Below are 15,066 nucleotides of genomic sequence, written 5' to 3'. Positions count from 1 at the left end.
CTTAAACTAGAAGCAAGTGGGGATTTAAGTAAACACCATTTTCTATATTATTTCTACTTCACTTGATTTTAGATAATTATGGGCTGTAAGGCTGCAGATAAGTGAATTAATACAGAATAAAACAAATTGGTCAATAATATTAGCTTTTTTCTGGTTTAAATAGTACATAATATGTATAAGTTTTAGCAACGGTCAATTTATACATTACATTGATGTTGATATTAAATAAATTTATTACTCCACCGATCCCCATATTGCAGACACGATAAATTTAATATACAACCCACGATGCTCAAATGAAAAAATAATTTTACAAACTAACAGTATAAGCTTTAAATCTTAATCTTACTACAAATAAGTTAAAAAAAAAAACTACAAATAATTTCTCTTATCACATGTTTTGGTTCCACTAAGGGATCGATACAGACGTAGCCATAATACCTGTAATTTTTAGGACTATATAAAGTTGCATACTAGTGACTGACGCTGCGCATTTCGTGTCGCCAGATAAAGTCCAGCAAAATCATAGTTCTTTTATCACCGCACCGCTTACAATATTTTAATTGCCTTTACGACCACTCGTAGAACACGGAATCATAAAACATTAACCGTGCTGCTACGCATATCGTATATTCCCTCGCCTTCCCTGAAGTGATCAATAACATGCGGCCCAAGTGTTATTACTACGTAGGTATATTTGACACGCCACACACACGCAATCTCAATGACTCACAAGGCTGATTCGTGTTTGACTCCGCGTGCCACGAACACTCACGACGACGACAAGTATCTGTATTTATTTGTAAATCCATAATCAATTTATATTTACGATTTTAAGTAAGATAATTTTAAGTTCGGTAACAACACACTTAAATTAAAAATAATTATGTCATTATGAAATCTAACCACACTAATAATCTTTAAAGAAGTGTAATGTATGAATCTCTCGGTGTGTCTGTGATGTAGTGAAAGAAAGATTCCCTTTCATTAAAAATGTATATAAATGGTATATCTGAGTAATTAACAACTCATACGAAATCCGACAATGTATTTTATTTGTCGTAAAAGGTGCGTTTTCTGCTAGTTCCTAAAAATATTTACAAATATGTAACAAATGACTTTATAATACAACTCGCTTAGCATAACACATTAACATTGCGTATACAAAGTAAATAAGTTGTATTCATATACGGGTAGTTTTCCACAAGGTGTAAATAATAATAGCAAATTAAACAATAATAATACGTTCAAGAATAACATCTTAATTCAGAGCTTATCTCAAAAAATACTATTACCAGTTTGAAGATAAGATGTACTAAATCTCATTTTTTTTAAATCTAGATTGTTTTCAAATTTACGGCTGAACGAATATACATATTATATTTTCTAAACGACAATTATCAATATACTTGTATAATTGCAAGTCCGTAATTATTTGTTAATATATAAAATTACCTTTAATAACTTACTAAATCGGCAAGCTTATTTATCATATTTATCGTATTGCTTTTCAAAACTAAATGCTATTGTTAATATAACATTTGTAATAATATTTCAATGAATGCTTGAGATCGTAATTAAATAAAAGCTTGTAATAAGAATCAGTACACGTGGTCAGACTTTTCAATATTGCTATTGCTACCTACAGTCCTATCTTTTCAACCTTTAACATGTATTTTCAATTATATGTGTACAATACACAACAACGTGTAATTTTATATAATTTTACATGCTTTAATTTAACTACCTGGTATGGATAAAATATTGTAATTAATTTCCTATACTGTCTTATTGAGTTGAAAATTTTCAGTCTTTGCACATTTTAGGAAAAAAATATATTTTATTAACGTCTAAACCTATAATCATCGGGGTGACATGATATTTTTGCTTCCAGAAAGCAGAATAAGGTTTCGATAAAATCGAAAATTAAAGCGTGTTTTTTAAGATGGTACTTTTATAGATTATTTAAGATTTGTGAAAAAAGAGGTATATTTATTTTCGGGGAACATAATATATTACAACGCTATACTATATTAAATATTGGCTTTCTATTATAAAGCAAATATTTAACAGTATTCACATCATACATCACATAATTTACATTTGTTTGTGTCGTATTACTAACGTGTTATATCACGTGTCTACAATAGAGGATTAGAAGATTTCCCCGTAGCATTCGTCCGTAGTGGGAAAATAGCTAATAAATGATACTAACAAACTTGATGAAAAATCAGCTTTATAATGGAAAGGATGTTATGTCTCGAACACTTTTCCAGTTTATGTTAACGTAAGACGCTTTTGTTTGAAATTACAAGTAATTACAATAACTCTGAAACCCATCACTTAGTTTTTACATAACAAGACTAAATTATCTAGCTACTGAAAATTAGCTTACACCTTCAATAGAACCGCGTATTTCATCTTCATAGTAAAGCATATCGGTATCTTTTGTTATTTAAGGATTCCTTTTAACAATTAAGTCATAGTTTTCTTTAATATCTACTGACGCAAAATGTTTATATAACCAAGATATTAATCACAAGTAACATTCTTATCAGTCTACTACTAAAATAGGTAATGTCTTAATATATATAACAGAGGTCGCAATTAATCAATTTACATGCTATAAAGGCTGTCAGTGGCAGTACATATTTATTTATCTTTACATTATATTTCTCCTACTACATACCTAAACTGTCTGGACTTTTAAATATTAAAACTGTATGGCGGCAGCGGAATTATACATCTAACTATTATATAGCAAAATTATCTAACTTAATATAAAATTAAACTAAAACTTTAAGTCCAATTCCACTATATACATTGATAAACAACCATTGACTGGCCAGCGTCAGTGGTGCCTGGGATAGTGATGCCCATTAGTGTACCTGTAATAAAATTGACGATTTTTGTAATTATGTAATAATTTACTATTATCTACAACCTCCACTGAATCTTTCTGAATGCCAAAGGAAACCTGAGACAATGAAACAATTAATATATTAATTATAATGATAGATACCTGTTAAAGCGCTTGTACTTGTTGTGGTGTTTGTTAAAGTGATGCGGCGGGCGACGCTCGCCTCTGCATTTAAAGCTACCACGCCAATGTGGTTTGTTTTGTTTCTCCTGCAACAATTATTTAGTGTTACTTAAATTTATCAATGGAAAGACGTCAATCATTTCTGCCGATTGCAATTATTTCTACACTGTTCAATAGTTTTGCGTTTTCATCATTTATTATCTATACTAATATTATAAAGAGGAAAACTTTGTTTGTTTGTTTGATTGTAATGAATAGGCTCAAAAACTACTGGAGCGATTTAAAAAATTCTTTCACCATTCGAAAGCTACATTATCCACCAGTAACATACACTATATTTTATATGAAATATATTTGATAAATAGATTTTGAGGCGGTACAAAGTTTGCCGGGTCAGCTAGTGTTAAATAAATAAATATTACCTGAAATGGGTTATATGCGTTCCTATTGTTATTGAATCTGTTATAATGATGAAACTTTATCTTTTTGGTGCGGCCCCGATCCATCTCATCCGTGGCATCTAAAGCACGCTTCCGCTCTTCCCGTCTCTCATCGAATACCTGCATACAACAATCAAAAAATGATTATACATCACGTACGTTCTAAGTTCAAGTTAAGATATCAGGGGCTACAGGGCGACACCGAATTCGTACCTGTCTCGCGAGTGCGCTGTGCGTGCCGGCCCACGAGGCGACGGGCGCGCCGTAGCCGCGGTGCGACGCGGCCTGCAGCTGGCGCGCCACCTCCACGCCGGCCGAGGGCGCCGCGCCCGCCGCCGCCGCGCCGCCCGCCCCCGCCCCCGCGCTGCCCGTCGCGCCGCCCGCCGCCGCCGCCGCGCCGCCCGCCCCGGTCGCCGTCGCCGCCGCCGCCCCGCTGTTGGGCGCGCCGCCGTCGCCGGCCGAGCCGTGCTCGCTGAGCGGGGACATGCTGCTGACACTAGTGTTCGGACTCTGCTCGTTTTCGCGCCGCTCCACCTTCTCTTCGACTCTAAAATGCGAACGTATGTGGTGAGAAATACCGCCCTTAAAATTGAACTTGTAAGATTATTTATACAAGCGTAAGATTATTTAATTGTAAGAATTATGATAGCAAACTCACTTTGTATTGGTAACTCCATTCAAGCTTGGACTCAAAAGTGGCCCACTCTTCTCTTTCGAAACAGTCCAGGCGTGATGCATGCATTTGGTTGTGACGACGAGTCCCTGTGGAGACTCGCACCGACTCGGTTTCGGTTTGCGCGGGCCGCCCTCGACCTCCTCCCCTTTCGTCTTATCCTCATTGAGCCTGTCGTTGCGTTCATCGCCACTTGACTCGGAATCATAGGGCACTAACCTTGAACCTGCATTACCATTCTTTTGTGAATGATTAGATGAGTCACTCTTGGTCATCTGCTCCTCCAGTTTTTCAAGAGGAGATTTTGTTGCTTTAACTATGTTTCTTGACGACGCAGATTTTTCAGGAATTTTTCCGCCATTACTAGTCATATATCTTACATCAGAATCACTTTTTGACAGTTTAGGCTTGACAGAATTTTCTTCATTCTGTTTTTTAATAACAAAGTTTACTTTCTTATCTTCATCAACTTTGTAACTAATTTTATCCACACCATTAACAAGTTTTGGTGGCTGACAGACTTTTTCCACCTCACCATTTTGTTTTACTACCCATGGTTCAGATACTGAATTATTAGATTCCAGTGTTTTTGTTAAGGTCTTATTCAGGATTACTGGTTGAACTTCAGGTTTAGCTGTCTCCATGGAAGTACTGTTAGAGTGAATCGGTTTACGTTCATCATTTCTATAGAATGTTAACTTGAGGGGGCTTTTTTCTCTGTTATTAAGAATTATGTTTTCAGGAAGCTGTGGTCCATAAATTGCACTTGATGTGGACGCAGCAAGTCCATTGAGTTCATCGGTAGAATTATCCTTTTCAAAGAACATAATATATGCATTCGTTCCAAGAACAGCGGATAATGGCAATTGTCGCACGCAGCTATCGTCAAATTGATAATAATAACTATTGGGAGCTTGTCCTATTGCTGTGTAGTGACCACAGTTTTGAGATGGACCCAAATGTGTTACTAAGCTCACCAACTTGTAAGACTGAAAGAAATATTCCAAATAAATTATAAATTTATGGCTTAATATAAATTATTATTGAACTTCTTACGTAATACACAAAAAAGTTAGCTATTTGAATAACATTACTTATATCCATTCAAATCATAGAATTTAAAAAATATATTATTCAAATTTAAATCTTATACTTACTAATGGTTGATGACTATTTTTATTGTATATATATTTATTAAGAGATATCTTTTTTCGAAATTGCACATGTTTAGATAATTTGCCACCTGCTAACGAAAACCTCTTCAAGGCAATGCAGAGAACCATAGGCGCCCTTTCGACAAAAAATTGTTTTGTTGCTGACACCTATAAATAATAACATTCATGTTTTAAATAATTAAGAAATTAAAGCTGTACTCACTACTCCAATGAACAGTACACTTATGAACATTTCTTCTCATATTAAGATCCTGGATACTGACATTACAATAAATGTGAAATATACTTAGGACACATGCTTATATGGATATATGTTATCCAAGTTATAAAGTTAATAAAACATTGATTTGCTACATTTGGAAATACTTAAAAAAACATTTAATAGTTATAATAACATAATATAAACTATTATATACAATATAATAACAAATAAAAACTATTATTACTTATCAGAGTTTATATGAAATACTATTGCCATTATAATAATCTTACCTTTTTGTTACATGCTTCACATTTGTAACCAAGGTCTTCCAGTCGTTCACGTGAAAAAAATGAATCTAATGCTTCATCCAATGTTGAATGTTTCCTTATGTCTAATAATAAATCCTGAAATTAGAAATACAATATTTTATAAATATTGTGTTAATAATACACATTAATAGGAATATTAAATATTTATTACAGGACAATTTCAAGTGTTTCATAAAATTACTTACAATAAATTGACCACAGTTCTTTGATTAGGATTAATAAAATAGTGTCAATAAAAATGTGAGCAAAAGTATTGAATCTTTTTGTATTTATCATCTGCTTTATTCTTGTAATCACTTCCTAGTTATTTATTAATAAGTAAACAGAAAAATATTTGCAAGTAGGTACCTGAAAATGCTGATAAGTAGTAGACAAGTGGTGACATGCAAGACAACGCACAGTCGATCGTAAATAGCCACCTAAAATTTGGTTCAGAGGAGTAGTTTCTTTACTGTACTGGTCCAATTTATCAGCATTGATGAATCTTGATAAATAACATTTTTCCATGGCCTCCACTAAGTATCTGTGAATTTGAAAAATATTAAAATTAGATATTTTACCATTTTATCTGTATGAAATTTTATTTATTGAACATTTTGAACAAGTTTCTTATCTATATGACATTATTTAAAATATTAATATTTACCTTAAGAATTCATGTGCATCTTCTTGTCTCCCAAGAGTCAAATGTCTACATATTAGACGTAACTTAGAGTACACTTGCCAAGGCTTAATAGGTGCACCCGCACTTTTTTGTGTAGCCATTAATGTTGCACGCATGCCACAAATCACACATGCCTCTGTAAAAAATCATTATTTTATTATATACAATGAGAGTAATATGTTTCTAAGCAGAAATAGAATTGTAATAAACCAGTACATACACCAAAATAACATTTTTTACAATTCTTGTCTGTTTGTTCTGGCTAATCTCTGAAATAGCTGAACCGATTCACGGGACTTTTATTGGCAGGTAGCTGATTTAAGAAGAAGTAACTTAGGCTACTTATATTTTAGAACTAGCTGTGCCCCGCGGTTTTAACCCCGTTATTTCTGTTTAATATATTACTGATAGCACTAGTTTACCTTGTTGATTACATTTTTCAGCGTGAGCTGTCTCCGAGACAAGCCAGTTGGCAAATGCAGGAACATGAAAGAGAGCTTGCAAAGTGGAATTTAAGTAACATGTGTTGCCCACATTCTGCATGCCTGCTCCAGCAGCCCACGCACCCTGCCATCCCAGTTGCACCTTCTCAACAGGAAAGAAGACCCTCTTTGGCTTTGGTAAGCCATCTTCACCATTTTTTGCTACTTCTGAAAAAAATATACCCAATGTATATAGGAAATCAAACAAGGAAATAAAAAACTCAAACATTAGCAGTATATACAACCTATACGGATGCAAATTAAGTGAAGGTACTTAGCTTACACATATATACTCTTTTCTTGTTTATTTCTGATAACAATTTTTATATAATTATGGTCGCGTTACGAACCCCGGGCGACCACTACTTTTATTAATAACCTCTATAAATTAATGACTTATTCTCATTTCTGTTTGCTGTCTAACAAGTACTGCAAAGTGACTGGTAGATGTTCTACAAACAACCTTATCGGTAAATTAAAGTAAGTATAATAATACATTACGATAATAATTTTTCACTTCCCATATGCATATTATATTAAAAAAATATTAAAAATACTTAGCTTTTCGTATTTAACATTATTATCATGCACTTCTATTGCAACTACCGAATTGATTAATTATTATTTTGAATAATAGTAATAAAAGTAAATATTTACATCCTAAAAAAATATAACCTCATAAAAGTCTCGCAGTCGAAATTGAATTAAGTATGTCGAAGCAACAGACGTGGTCTTGTGACGATAAACATATAAAACTTACCTGAGGCTGCACTGCAGGTAAGCAATTCTTTTTTAAGTATTTTACCATCTAGTACAGGTTTTTTAGGTCGAATAACCACGTATTTAGATTTCAGTCCGTCGAGTACATTACGTTGATAATCTCCAGATTCTTCGAATTCAATCTTAGATAACAAGCCGTTTTTGGATGATGAATACAGTCTACTGTCTAACAATGATGAACTTTGTGATTCTTCTGCCGTAAGAGATAAACGCAATGCGTTTGATACTGGGTCACAAATGGAAGCGGGCATTTTACCTCCAAAATCACACTATCACGGAAACGAAGATATCAAATGATAAAACTTTGCATGATTTAAATATGACCATGAATCACAGCATTAATTATCGTATCTTGATAAATTTCGAATTTTGTATATAACTCAAATAAAAAGCAATACGTGCTGAACTCTCACGAAAAAGGAAAACGTACAATAAAATTTTACGCGGTGGTTCTAGCCATAGACACCATAGATATGTAAATGCAATCAGCATGGCCGGCCACAGATAGATAATTGAACACAGGCACACATCAGATCTATGACCAGACCATAAGATCGGTAAGCTAAAGAGACTTTTAGTACTTTTAAACTCTTAGAATTAGTAAAGACTAAAGACTGGTTCTTGAACCACAATTAACTTAATTATATTCCATCACTGTACATAGTGTACAATGCGACTGCAATCTGCATTGCATTTTCATTGTCTATCAAGCTTAAATTGAATGTATTTAAAGATACTTATTTTCTAAATAATTAAAAACGCCACTTTAAGCAAGACGACTAATTTGGGTTTTTGCCCAAGTAACAGATTCGAGTTCCAAAAATTTGAAATAAAATTAAGTAAATTATGTACAAAATATTGTAAAACTGTAGGTCAAACCATGGCCAAACCCACTATACTCTTTGGTCAAACCAAGGAATTGGCTACTTGACACTTTTTGGGAAAGTGTTTTAATGAATTAGTATACGTATTATATATGCCTTTCATTGATCACTTTTTCAAAAAAAGGGCTATTCATTAATAAAAATCGAACTTTCTTTACGGTGAACGGAACGTCGCGTTAAATCAGGCGGTCAAGTGTCATTTGTGGCGGAACGTCATTACACTGTAAACAAACAACGCTTAGAATAAAATTGAGAAATATTTAGGTATTATAACTAAAATTTAAATAAATGACAAGTTATAAGACATGTGCAGTGACGATGTGTACAAGTACGATCGCTAAATATCCTAACAAATACTAATCTATGTATCTATGTAAGAGAAGTATTATTGAAAAAAAGGAATAAATTTAGTACCTCTCGAGTGATTCCTCAATTCCAAATCATTGGAACGGGACGTAATCAAAACAAAACAGCAAGTGGAAGTATTCATATATTTAATATATTATATAGATGTCTATGATAAGAATAGAATTATAAGACGTCTATGAGAATTCTATTTTAAGGGCCCATTCTGTAATTAATAGGACACAATTAAAATATTTCATGACGTAAAATATTTCATGATTGATGGTGCATGTGCACTGATTAAGTTACAGGACTGTATAATTAAAAATACATGATTTGCTAATATTAGTATTTTATTAACCGATTTCTTTGTTTATTTGGTTTATATGGTTCTATTAGTGAGTACACACAGTAGAACTTTTGTATATATTTATCATATGTTACAGTTACAATAATTACTACAGATCACCTAAGCTAAATTTTTGTGCTGCTTGCGTGTCTGCTTTTCTTCATTACTAAAATTATTTTCCGTAACAAATGGATATACATATATTTTTATCACTGTCATTTTCAGAATTAAATTGCAATGCAATAATAGGAACTGTATGGTCACTTTTCTTCCTTCATCTTGTTGGGTAGGTTACGCAAGTAAAGAAGTACTATTTCCCGTGTACTTTACTTTATGTATTTCAGACTGGTAACCACTTTCGAAACTTTTGGCTCCTCACTTCTTCTAGGCAGGACAGTCATCACATTTTCATTTTCATTGATGTACCTTGTGTTCAGGACAACTTTTACTTTTCATGAAACACAAACTTGCCTTCCTCTTAAACTGCACATACTCTATAACGTCGTCACTATACGATTGTCGGGAAGATCTGTAAATATAAATATAACCAATTAATAACCTTAAAACAGTTCACATAAGAATATAAGTATATTTAAAAAAATCTTAATAATCACTTGAAGACAACCTTTCTTCTGTCTGAAGTCAGTTAAGAAATGTTTTAATTGTCCGATATGATTAAATGTAAATATAAAGAATGTTTTACTTACGTTGTTTATTTGATATTTCCATAGGTTATCTCACGGAAGTTTTTGTATCCATTTTGATTTATTGCACTGCATATATGGAGTCACGCTATCAGCTTTAATATAGTATGGCTTCATTTCGGTTCACAACATAAATTCAACCAACTCTAACAGCAAACGATTTAATTATTATTTGTCTTGTTTGGTTTCGATGTAGTGACGTCACATGACATTTGAGGCAGCACTGTCGCCGTTTTGGGATTTAAAATCCACAGATAAAAAATCGAAAAATTCTTTTTAAAAATTAAAATACTTAGAACGTATTAAAAAATAAACAAAATACTGCATAATTTATGTTTACTTATAAGCTATCATATCCAACATATTTCATATTTTATTGCTATAACTGTCAAGTACCCAATTGTGCACACAGTATTCATATTGATCGTAGATTTTAGTAATCTGGCAATAATATCAGCAACAAATAAAATGTCAAAAAGCAGATTAACTATCACAGATCGTATTAGCAGAAAGAAAATCATACTTTGTAATATATACAGAATTTGTTGATTTGTTGATAATGAATTTTAAGCTAAATTGGATTTTATTATTATATACGATTACTTTTTTATTAAATATATTTAACATAGTAAACAGTAAGCTAAAGAATGTTGAACATTTGAAAATACCGGCTACAACCAGAGCATAATGATATTTTCATAGACAAAGGATAAATAAATATGGATGCTATGACATTTGTCAAAGTCAGCATAAAAAATTATTAACCTGCTCTTTGAGCAGTTTGAGTGAATATATTTTAGAATAAATGGGAATATATTGCATCATAACAGATACTTAAGTACTAAGCGTTTAGACTAAAATATATTTAAATACTTAGATCGTAAAGGTTTTTGCACTAAAGCTCTGAAACTAATTTTTCTTTAGGTAGTGAGGAGAGCGCCGGTGAAATTGTGATCATGGCGAATCCGTCATCAGGCGTTGGTAAGGTTTTAATTTTCGTATCATCGACTACATTTTTGTTTTTAAGGACAAGTCAGTTATTATTATTATATAAGTAGGATGATATCCATGTATTCGTTTTTTACTTTGAATATCTACTAACCATTTTTGTTTTTTATTGAACAGTTGTACCTCGAAACTTTCGTCTTCTAGAAGAGCTTGAGCAAGGTCAGAAGGGAGTGGGCGATGGCACGATCTCTTGGGGTCTCGAGAGCGATGATGATATGACTTTGACTCATTGGACTGGCATGATAATTGGCCCTCCTAGGGTAACAATGAAAATATTTTACTTGCACTAGTTGTTACTAAATCGTATTATCGTTATTTGATTACATAGCACAATATAATACAATGTACTACATGCAATTTATACTATGTAACAATATTTTTTGTTTAATTGCTTTGTTGTGCCTGAAAACAGATATTCCATTATTTTATTTTTACAGACTCCATATGAAAATAGAATGTACTCTCTTAAAATTGAATGTGGCACTCGATACCCAGATGAGCCACCAACTGCTCGGTTTATTTCAAGAATCAACATGAATTGTGTGAATAGCCAGACAGGACTTGTGAGTATATAGCATTTTGTGAATTTACTTTGTTTAAAATACTAATAATGTTATTAAAGTGCATTTTCTAAACAAACATTTTGATTGCAAATACCTTAATGCTTTGTTAATGATTTCAAAGTGCTAACTTAGTACTTTAATATGTATTTAATGAGAATTTTACTATTGTTACAATATATATTAAAAAAAAAAAGTCATTTCTACCTGCAATTTGGTGAATTGTGAAAAGCTTTATAAGATTTTAAAACCTGTAGTGATTCAATTCACACAAATATTCATTGACATTACAATTGAAATTTAAAAAATAATAATATTGTCCCTATTAGGTGGATAACAGACAAGTTCCAATTCTGGCAAGATGGCAACGTGATTACACTATCAAGACAGTGCTGCAAGAATTAAGACGTCTCATGACTCTCAAGGAAAACATGAAGCTCTCGCAGCCACCAGAGGGAAGCACTTTCTAGTGTCTCTATCTGTAAATCATGTCTCAGAAACCCAATCTACTTAATGTTTCAAAGTTTAATCCCACTTATTCACAATCTGATTTCTTTTTTGTGTACATTTAAGGTACTACATAAGCAATTGGTTTATATAATATCACTTTATTTTGGGTATTATGATGCATTTACTAAGGCATATTTTTCGATTTATAGTTTGTACTAAGGCATATATATATCTACTAATAGTAGATTGGGTTAATATAATATTTCATACAAGAAACACTTGAATGGCTCTGCATTACCTATTTAGAGTAACACCCATTAATTTATCACATTTCTTAAATTATTGTGGCCTTTTAAACTTTCAAATTTGCTTTTATATTTAAGGCTAGTTTACTGGTATTTGTTGTTTTTACAATTAGTGCCTGTACTTTGAAACTAGGTACTTATTCGCGATGTTCCATTAAAAGCGGCGATTTTTATTATGGGCACACTCAATCTATGTAGCATTGTCTACCACAGCTAAAACCGCACTAAAAGTAATTTATCAAGTTGATCTTTCCAATATGCTGTCAAATTATGTGTATCTTTTTTCTTAGTTAACAAGATCAAGTGTAAAATATTTTAGGAAATTTTTATTTCTTAGGCACATAAGATAAAGTACTACTGTTTCGTTATTATAGCTTTGCATCACGATAATAATATGGTTCAAAGAATGCATATAATGCAGTTGTCCAGTGACAACCAATTGACCATTAAGCTTGTCAATGTGAAAATATGCAGTAGATCCCATTTTAACTTCTGCGTGAATTTATTGTTACAAACCAAATGCTAAGTCAAATTGTTTCATAGCATTAATATTTTTACCAATGTATAACTAGCAAAGGTAAATAAATCAAATAATACTGTCCAGTTGCATATTTTTTTAATCCTTATGTAGTCAAATATTAACCAGAATGATTTGCGCCCTGATGAATGTGTAAGTGATAGATTATTTCCCAAATCTTCGTAACGCCAGGCAAGTTCGTGTTTGATAGAATGATGGTAAACATATTTACATCGTCAATAATGTCAATTTATATTGATGATGATATAGATTGAACTCTAGCATTAAAGGAAAAATTATAGTTTAAAAACTAAAAACCACGCTAAAATCGCACAAGGAAAATCCCTTTAATCCTGATTCCTGACGATCCTGATGAGGACAATAGGATACAATTATTAAAATCGTGTATTGTCATCGGTTCTTGATAATTGTTCAAAATTTTAAATTAATCGCACCGTTCAAAGTGGGTAAAAATCGAGTTCAAAGATTCCGTTACATACATACATACATGCATACAACCCAAGCTAATAAAAGCGTGGTAAAAAATAATAAGCACAAAACATAGTCTTGTAAGATTACTTCTGTTTTGTAAGGTAGAATTGCTAGACGCCATTAGGAAAAAATAGAGATTTTGTAATTTTATCTCGATCCAATCTTACCTCGGTTTAATTTTTATTTCTTAGCAAGATTGTATCATTTTTGTTAAAATCATAAACATGAATTATGTAATAAGTAAGTAATATTTTAATAAAATTGACCCCAATAGACCCTGAGAAAATGACTAAAAAGATGATAAAATGATGAAAAAGGAATACAATATATACATAAGTTATAAAATTATGTTTAAATTTAATTTAATCAGGAACATCGTAGTGAAAGTATAATAAATAATAGCCAAGTGCAAGTTGAACTCGCACATGGAACGTTCTGTAAATGCACCAAATTTTCATTTATTTTTAGTATTTGTTATTATAGCAAACATAGAACTAAATATAATGAGAAAATTTGAACTGGCTATCTATCATGATTCAATAGATAAAGCGAAACACGTCGAAAAGTAGTGGTTTATTGTATGACGACCCCCAATTATTTTACTTTTTTTTATTTTCAGTATTTATTGTTATGACGGCCCCCAACATACATAATAATATAATAATCTATACTAATATTATAAAGAGGAAAACTTGGTTTGTTTGTTTGATTGTAATGAATAGGCTCAAAAACTACAGGACCGATTTTATAAATTCTTTCAACATTCGAAAGCTACATTATCCACGAGTAACATAGGCTATATTTGATAAATAAATTTTGAGGCGGTACAAAGTTTGCCGGGTCTGCTAGTATGTATTATATAAAATTTAAAGCGTCTATCTATTACGGTTCTGGAGATAGAGCCCTGTGATAAACGGCTTAGTAGGTAAAGCCTTGTATTCATTATGCAACATTTGTTTATAAACACTGCTTATAAACAGTGTTTTTATACGAACGTTTTTTGTTAGATTCCACCTACAATTTTTTTGCAGAACAAAGAGTGTAATGAAGCGTGGTATTCCTCAAACTTCCGCATGGTTCGTTTTAAAGGTCTGGGTACATAACTAAGCAAGTAAGCGACGAAACAATGTTACTTAAAGTGAAGGATAGTTTGTAATGAATTACATTAATAGCCACTACTAACAAAACTTCAAATTACATTTCATTTAGAGTATGGTAGTTGCTACTTTTCGATAACCCTGAATGAAAACTATACAGTTTATAATTCAATTAATATTGCATTAGGATTTTCCTAATGTGGTAGCCTGGTTAAAACTTGGCTTCGTAGAGCGATTGGAGGTTTGAATGCCAGTCACGCACCTCAGATTTTTCAAGTGTACGTATTAGAAATTAATTGCCACTTGCTTTTAACGGTAAAGGTAAACAACGTGAGGAAGCCCGAATACCTGAGATCTTTTAAAAAATAGCAAAGGTATATGAAGTCTATACGCACTTAGTCTGCGCGGTCGACTGTGGCCTAATCCTTCTCACTCTAAGTGTCGCTGTCTAGCAGTGGGACAGTAACATGTTGACGACGATTTGGATTCTTTCCAGAGCTGGTAACCAAAATTTTAAACAAAACAATACCTAATATTATTGAAGATAATTATAGGGTACCTAACAAT

At 32.4% G+C, this 15,066-nt stretch overlaps 2 protein-coding genes across 2 annotated transcripts; one reads left to right on the top strand and one right to left on the bottom strand.

The window, feature by feature from the left end:
- Positions 1-1,035: 1,035 nt before the first annotated feature.
- On the bottom strand, positions 1,036-8,267 carry scny (ubiquitin specific peptidase 36). The gene is made up of 11 exons (XM_073091204.1): positions 7,769-8,267; positions 6,949-7,176; positions 6,509-6,662; positions 6,211-6,385; positions 5,824-5,937; positions 5,314-5,478; positions 4,142-5,145; positions 3,697-4,030; positions 3,466-3,603; positions 3,023-3,129; positions 1,036-2,888 (listed from the first exon to the last, which is right to left on the bottom strand). The coding sequence occupies exons 1-11, from the start codon at positions 8,037-8,039 to the stop codon at positions 2,852-2,854; spliced, it is 2,727 nt and encodes a 908-aa protein (XP_072947305.1). The 5' UTR covers positions 8,040-8,267; the 3' UTR covers positions 1,036-2,851.
- A 2,498-nt stretch (positions 8,268-10,765) lies between these two features.
- Uev1A (Ubiquitin-conjugating enzyme variant 1A) lies at positions 10,766-12,996 on the top strand. Its single transcript, XM_073091205.1, has 5 exons — positions 10,766-10,908; positions 10,995-11,051; positions 11,196-11,338; positions 11,516-11,641; positions 11,968-12,996. The coding sequence occupies exons 2-5, from the start codon at positions 11,027-11,029 to the stop codon at positions 12,106-12,108; spliced, it is 435 nt and encodes a 144-aa protein (XP_072947306.1). The 5' UTR covers positions 10,766-10,908; positions 10,995-11,026; the 3' UTR covers positions 12,109-12,996.
- The last annotated feature ends 2,070 nt before the right edge of the window (positions 12,997-15,066 follow it).

The sequence above is a fragment of the Epargyreus clarus genome, unplaced genomic scaffold, assembly GCF_041222505.1.
Source record: "Epargyreus clarus isolate Ecla_fem2 unplaced genomic scaffold, WU_Ecla_fem_2.2 ptg000034l, whole genome shotgun sequence".
In the NCBI taxonomy this organism is placed as follows: Eukaryota; Metazoa; Arthropoda; class Insecta; order Lepidoptera; family Hesperiidae; genus Epargyreus; species Epargyreus clarus.
This window is presented reverse-complemented; position numbering and strand designations above follow the sequence as displayed.

Bases quoted from the DNA above. Each gene is read 5' to 3' on its own strand.
- scny (XM_073091204.1), bottom strand. From the start codon at position 8,039: ATGCCCGCTTCCATTTGTGACCCAGTATCAAACGCATTGCGTTTATCT. The intron at 5,938-6,210 runs GTACCTACTTGC...TTCTAATTTCAG, and splicing joins CTACTTATCAGCATTTTCAG to GATTTATTATTAGACATAAG. The intron at 3,130-3,465 runs GTAATATTTATT...TAATTGTTGCAG, and splicing joins ACGCATATAACCCATTTCAG to GAGAAACAAAACAAACCACA.
- Uev1A (XM_073091205.1), top strand. From the start codon at position 11,027: ATGGCGAATCCGTCATCAGGCGTTG. The intron at 11,052-11,195 runs GTAAGGTTTTAA...TTTATTGAACAG, and splicing joins GAATCCGTCATCAGGCGTTG to TTGTACCTCGAAACTTTCGT. The intron at 11,339-11,515 runs GTAACAATGAAA...TTATTTTTACAG, and splicing joins TGATAATTGGCCCTCCTAGG to ACTCCATATGAAAATAGAAT.